Source organism: Phyllostomus hastatus, unplaced genomic scaffold (assembly GCF_019186645.2).
Source record: "Phyllostomus hastatus isolate PE091 unplaced genomic scaffold, TTU_PhHast_1.1 phas_scaffold_501, whole genome shotgun sequence".
NCBI classification, from domain to species: Eukaryota; Metazoa; Chordata; class Mammalia; order Chiroptera; family Phyllostomidae; genus Phyllostomus; species Phyllostomus hastatus.
In genome coordinates, this window is record NW_025334033.1 from 830519 (window position 1) to 837537 (window position 7019).

The following is a 7019-nucleotide window of genomic DNA, read 5'->3' on the forward strand; positions in this document are numbered from 1 at the left end:
AGCTATATTCATTAGCTACTCATTGAGGCTTGAGTTTCAGGAAGGTGTTCAGTCACCTAATTAAAGTGTTGGTACTGAAAGGGGAACTCAAGAGTTAAAGCTTTTAGCTTCAGTTATAGTTAATAGGCTTAAGTGATTAATGCACATGGAAGGCTGTAATTCCAGGAACTGGGAAACATGACTACGTGACCCCAAGAGTCACACGCAATTCAATCTTTGTGCCCCAGGGGTTCTGTCTAAGCCATTGTGTTCCAGGGAGATAAAGAGTTGTTGATCAGCAAATAAAGAAATATTAGGAAAATTGCTGTGGGACTGCAACTTTTATCTGATTAACCTTTTCCCAAACTCCTTACCTACCCTTTCCTCCTTCCTATAAAAAGGTCAGCTTAAGATGAGATGTTAAGATGAATTTTAGGGTACATAACTCCACTGTCTTCTCAGATTGCCAGCATCTGAATAAAGCACCCATAAAGATTCAATCTTTTTCTCAACTTATTGGTTCTGGTGGTGACAGGCAGAACAAATGCCAACTTTTCTGGTTTCAGTACCATGAATTTTTCTTTAATTGTTTCAAGGCTGGAGTCATTCAACAATGCAGGAGGCTGAAGAACACAAGTACTATACTTTAATGTTTGGTATTTCTTCTCCCCATACGTGCCTTAGGCAAAATTGTATGAAGCAAATATTCCTCTTACTCTGTATCTTTCACCACCATTTAGCAAACAGAATTCTAGAGGACTCTAATTACTTGTGTCCTTGACATTTCCTCCTCCAATTTACTTCCTCTTCCCTCCAACAAAATTTAAGTCTTGCTTCATTCTTGAGAAGAGTTGCATTTTAAAGTTCTTCAATCCCACCCTATTTCTCTGCCAAGTGAAAATGATTATTATCAGATAAATAGGACTGTGCTGATGGTTCTATATTATGCATTATTCTTCAGGAAACATAATGCCTTAACCCAGCTAAAATGCATTAGCCTTCTTAGAGATATTCTTTTTTTAAAAATTTTAATCACTGTTCAAGTACAGTTTTCTCCCTTTTACTCCTGATCCAGCCCACCCACCCAACAGAGATATTCTTAACAAATGAGTCCAGTAGGAATCTCTGACATTCTATAGCTGATGAAGAAGGTTCTTTATAATTCTAGGAACTTACAGATTTCATATAGATGGTAGCCTACTATATTTTTACATTAGAAATTTCTATCTTCTGAAGCCAGGGAGAGGAGATGATTGATGAACACTTGTGATTTTGGCTTTATCAAAGTCTAAATTAAAGTATCAAGCCAAAGGATGGAAAAGGAAGAAAATCAATGTTGACTGAGCAGTATGAGCCAGGACCATACTCCATGTTATACTCAATCAGCTCTGCTTACACCCTCCAATCTGAGTGAAATTCAGCATGTCAACACAATCAATGCCTAGGCGACAATTTTCCTCAGCTTAGTACATAAATATTCATATTCTTATCATACACACAAGCATATTACAAACATATAACTCTTATCTTAAACCTACACACAGCACAAATCATATCCAAGCATAATACATATCACACACACCTCTAACACACCAATCACAACACAAACTCTGTACATATAACATATATAAAAGTCACACATATTGGAATGATATAATTTATTTAGGGAAGGAAAGATCATTCAGTTTGGGTAGGTATAAAGAATCAATATAAGGAAAATTCCTGGATTAGTCAAAAAGAGATGCCATGTGAGCTGAATCTTAACAAAAGAAAAAGAAAATGGAGTAATGCAGATAAATGAGGGCAGAAGCATATTCCACATAGAGAATCAACATAGGTGAAGTTATAGGTATCACATGAAACTATGTGATACATAACTTTAAGTAGTTGGAAAACATTGGCACATAAATGCAAAGTAGGGATTAGTAAGGGTTATTGATGTGGGCAGGCCCACCACAACTTGGGAAGCATTAACTCTAAAACCTGGAGGTATGTGTAGACTTTCTAGTTGCTGATAGGAACTAGCAGCCGGGTATCCTCTATGGTATCAACAAACCCATTCATGCTACAGTGGAATTCAATGTAGCTGTAGCTCCTGTGTTCTTTGTAGCTCTTTTTATTTTTTCCTGGGTAGCACTTGAGTATTTTGAAGGGATACTGGGCCCATATATATACATTTCTGTAGCGATCTCTCCAGTTCCTGATGCATAGATGCTCGATTTTGTACCAAAAGGTATAGATAAAGACGTGATAGTTCTGGTCTTTTGGAGTTTCTCTTTCCTTCATGAGGTCATTGCATCTGTACTCACTGAATTCCAAGTTTGTGTTCAGGTGGTGCTGTTTCATGAATTCCCTCCAGGAAAGCTTCTGACTGTTTACAAAGAGCCCCCATATGGAAAACAGCAGGAACAAGAGGGGACCTAGGACCTTTAGACAGGATGGCATCTTAGTCACCAGGGTTACCTGTGGGTCCACATGGAAGAAAGAGGAAAGCATTATTGCAACAATGCCCTAAGAGCTGAGCTCCACCTTAAAATTCCTTCCATGCCAATGTAGACACTTAGGCCCAATTTTACCATTCGGTTCCAGACTAGAAGATAAGTCTCATTAGATAATAAAATTTATAAGAACTGAAAATATGCTAGAGCCTGGGTAAGACAAGCACAAAATTGTAAAAAATAGATAAAGTTTATTTTGAGAATTCCAAACACCTTCTTTCTGCCCTCTCTTCTACCCAAACCAAGGAGTGCTCTAACTACCTCTGTTTTATAGTACAGATGGGTTCTCATAAAATAGTGTGTCTGAAAGAGAATGGTACTTTCAGTTTTATGTCTGTGAAGTAGAAAGGGTTGTCACCTTTTAAGGGAATGTAGAAGACAAATAAAGACTTGGGAAACATTTTCCAAGCAGGAAGGCTTTAGTTCCCTGAAATCCCAGGCTGCAGTTAAACTGACTCTATAGATGGTGCTTATCTAATCTTGAATTCCTTATAACACTTCCCTAAAGTCTGTGGGAAACATCACTTCTGACCACCCACTTTCCTTCTCAGAGGTTATTTCCCTAATTATCATCCTGATGAACGATCTTGATTTGCCATTAAAAATAACATTATAATTCCAGTCAAGATGGGGATGTAAGTAGACTTGCTTTACCTCCTTGTGCAACCAGAGAAAGAATTACAACTAGATTTCAAAACAAATAATATCCAGAGTTGTCAGGAAATTGAGCTGTATGGAAATCTGTAACCCAGGACTTAGAGAAGCCACATTCATCTAGATGGGTGCCTTTCCAACAATAGGCCACACTACTAAGACAGGGAGTCAAAGCAGCACTACCTAATACATAGAAACAAACACAGGGAGGCTGCCAAATTGAGGAGACAAAGAAATAGGGCCCAAATAAAAGAATGGGACAAAACCCCAGAAAAAAGAACTAAATGAAATGGAGATAACAAACCTATCAGATGCAGAGTTCAAAACACTGGTGATCAGGATGCTCAAAGAACTCATTGAGTGTGGCAACAACATAAAGGAAGAAATGAAGGTTATACTAAGTGAAATAAAGATAAATCTACAGGGAATGGCCAGTGAAGAGGAAGAAGCCAGGATTCTAATCAACAATTTGGAACATAAAAAAGGAATAAGCATTCAACCAGAACAGCAAGAAGAAAAAAGAATAAAAAAAAACAAAAACAAGAATTGGCTAAGAAGCCTCTGGGACATCTCCAAACATACCAAATCATAGGGATGCAAATCATAGGGATGCCAGAAGGAGAAGAGGAAGAACAAGAAAAACTTAACTTGAAAAAAATAATGAAAGAAAATTTCCCTAATTTGGTGAAGGAGATAGACATACAAGTCCAGAAAGCATACAGAGTCCCAAACAAGTTGGACTCAAAGAGTAACACACCAAGACACATCATAATTAAAATGCCAAAGGTCAAAGATAAAAAGAGAATCTTAAAGCAGCAAGGGAAAAGCAGAGAGTTACCCACAAAGGAGTTTCCATAAGACACTCAGCTCATTTCTAAAAAAAAAATTTTGCAGACAAGAAGGGACTGGTAGAAAGTATTCAAAGTGATAAAAACTAAGGACCTACAACCTAGATTACTCTATCCACTAAAGCTATCATTTAGAATTGAAGGGCAAGCCCTGGCTGGTGTAGTTCAGTGGATTGAGCGAGGACCTGGGAACCAAAATAATTGAAGGTCAGATAAAGTGCTTCCCAGTCAAGGTAAAGCTAAAGGAGTTCATTATCACCAAGCCATTACTGCATGAAATGTTGAAGGGACTTATTTAAGAAAAATATCAAAACTATGAACAACAAAATGGCAACAAATTCACAACTACCAACAACTAAATCTAAAAAAAAAAATAAGCAAACAGTGAGAACAGGAACAGAATCATAGATATGGAGAACATTTGGAGGGTTATCAGCAGGGAGGGTGAGAAGGAGAATGGGGGAAATGGTGCAGGGATTAAGAAGCATAATTGGTAGGTACAAAATATACAGGGGGATGTTAAGAACAGGATAGGAAATGGAGAAGCCAAAGAACTTATATGCATGACCAATGGACATGAACTAAGGTGAGGATTGTAGGAGGGAAGGTGGGTACTGGGCAGAGGGGACAAAAGGGGAAAAATTGAGTCAACTCTAATAGCATAATCAATAAAATATATATTTTTTAAAAAGAATGCCATCATAAAGAAATTCCAGTTTTGAAATATTCTAACCAACCAAGTAGCAAGATTGAAACTGCTCTCACAGGAGCTGGTCTGGTCAATCCAGTGCTTAGAGACACTTGAGAAAGTCTCCACTTTAAGTCAGTTTTGTTCTCATTTACCAAGAGGAGTTACCTGGCCCTACAGAAACTCTAACCCAATTATCATCTCTCTCAGAATTGGTGTCCTCAAATAAGCCTAATAATAGCTCCCCTACAGACCTGTGAGAGTCTAATGAGATTTGTATGAGAGCACTTTTGAGGATCTCAAGTGCTATATCAGGCTCAGAACAAGAGATAGGCACATGCTCCTTTGTGGCACCCTATCCCTAGTTCAAGTAGCTTAAACAGGATAAGAAGACCAGAATTCAAGCTCCTCCAATGTATTATGCTTGAAAAAATTAGGGAGGAAGTGTGTATCAGTGAGATTAACACTGAGTTGAATTCAGGTCTTTGCTTTTTACAAGTTGGATCACTTTGCCTTTTCAACTCTAGCATCCAGAAGTTCAATCAAGCCCCTTCCAGTGTTCCTGGGCCTTTCCCCCCAACCATCCTTAGTACCAACCCTTCTAACTTGTCCTATGCAGATTCAATACTCACGTCACTGGTCACAGTGGGGGTCAATATGTGATCCAAACAGTAGAGAGTGTGTCCTTTCTCTTTTCGTAGAGCTAAGAAGTCTGCAGCAGTACAGGAAGGAATAGATGAGGAGTTGCAGTGTTACAACTGACTGGCAGTGGTGGTGTGGGAGAGGGGCAGTCTTACTATGTGAACCTGTTTCTCTATCTTCTCATCTAGAATACTTGGGTTCACTCTGAAATTTGCCTGGAGCAAATGTATCATACATCAAAAGCAGTTTTCTGGGTACAAAGAAATGGCAAGGCCCTGGGGGCAGGTGTTAAAGAACAAAATTCAACCAAGTAAATTTGAAGATCTAATTGTCTTTATTAAGCAATTTGGGAATCAGGACAGCATCCCATCTAGCAACTAGAAAGGTACTTCGATGAGTTGTACAAAATGGAAGGTTTTTATAGGCAGAAAAAGAATGGGACTAAGAAATTAAAAGGAGTGGATTATTTTAAGCAAGCTCACCTTCATTTAGGGGAAGGCAGGGGAAATTAACAGGCAGATTACCTCATCAGTGCTGATCGGGAAACTTTCAGATTGATTAGTTTAAAGTTTCACCTCTGGAAAAGGCTGAAACTGAAATTTGGTTAGTTATTAAGTTTTAGTTTGGTGACATGGCTTAGCCAAAATGACTCACAATTTCAGTCATAATATTTCAGGTTTATGATTTTTTTGACTTTACAATGATGCAAAAGCAATATGCATTCAACAGAAACTGGCTAAGCTAAGCTATGATGTTCAGTAGTGTTAAAAAGAATGAAGTCTTTGTTCTGGCTGCACCCAGCTCAGTTGGTTGGAGTGTCATCCTATACACCAAGAGGTTGTAGGTTTGATTTCCTGTCAGGGTCCCTAGTCTGGGCATGTAGGGGAAGCAACCAATTGATATTTCTCTCTCACATTGATGTCTCTCTCTCTCTGTCTCTCTTCCTCTCCCTCTCTAAAAAAAAAAAATAATAAATGTAGCCTCAGGTGAGGATTAAAAATAAACAAACAGAGTCCAAAACAGTTGAAAATGGAGTCACTTTTGGTAACCACTTGAGACAGTAGATATGCTAATTAACTTTACTGCAGTGATTATTTCACAATGCGTATTTTTACTGAATCAGGTTGCACATCTTAAATATTAACAATGTATATCTTCTGTAATTCAAATGTTTTCAGTTTAGTCCTTTCACATACACACACATACTCTATCTCACACACATATACACACACACACTTTCCTTTTTAGTTGCTGGTGTCCATCCATCTCTGTTACTCAATTTGTTTCAAAATCCAATGGTACCTCGGTACTTGTTGTTAATTCATTCTAGAACTTGTGACAAGTACCAAGCAAGCAATGAGTGATGAAGCATTTTCTCTTGAGGGGCAGCATCATGATTCATACAAATTTTAGTCAGTACCACGACTATGGAGCAAGCACTGAGTGCTGAAACATTTTTTTCTTGTCAAAATGCAATGAGTACAGGGTTTGATGAGTTCTGAAGTCAATGAGTACCAAGGTATGACTGTATTGAAAGGGAGGGATGTGAGAATTGTCTTTAGTAAATGACACAAATGTTTCTGTGTCGTGTCCATCGAACAGATAGGCGTTAGTCGTGGATGAGAGTTTCTGAGGATATTAAGGTGTCTGTGCGTGTTTATAAACTAGAGAAGAATTAAAAGAGGATAGGGGGAAGAACTCCCCACACAG

General features: G+C 38.2%; 1 protein-coding gene across 1 annotated transcript; it reads right to left on the reverse strand.

Moving 5' to 3' along the window:
- Positions 1-1640: 1640 nt before the first annotated feature.
- EDDM3B (epididymal protein 3B) lies at positions 1641-5374 on the reverse strand. Its single transcript, XM_045823556.1, has 2 exons — positions 5300-5374; positions 1641-2442 (listed from the first exon to the last, which is right to left on the reverse strand). The coding sequence occupies exon 2, from the start codon at positions 2422-2424 to the stop codon at positions 1984-1986; it is 441 nt and encodes a 146-aa protein (XP_045679512.1). The 5' UTR covers positions 2425-2442; positions 5300-5374; the 3' UTR covers positions 1641-1983.
- Positions 5375-7019: the final 1645 nt, after the last annotated feature.

Excerpts from the sequence above, each read along its gene's own strand:
- EDDM3B (XM_045823556.1), bottom strand. The coding sequence starts at position 2,424 with ATGCCATCCTGTCTAAAGGTCCTAGGTCCCCTCTTGTTCCTGCTGTTT.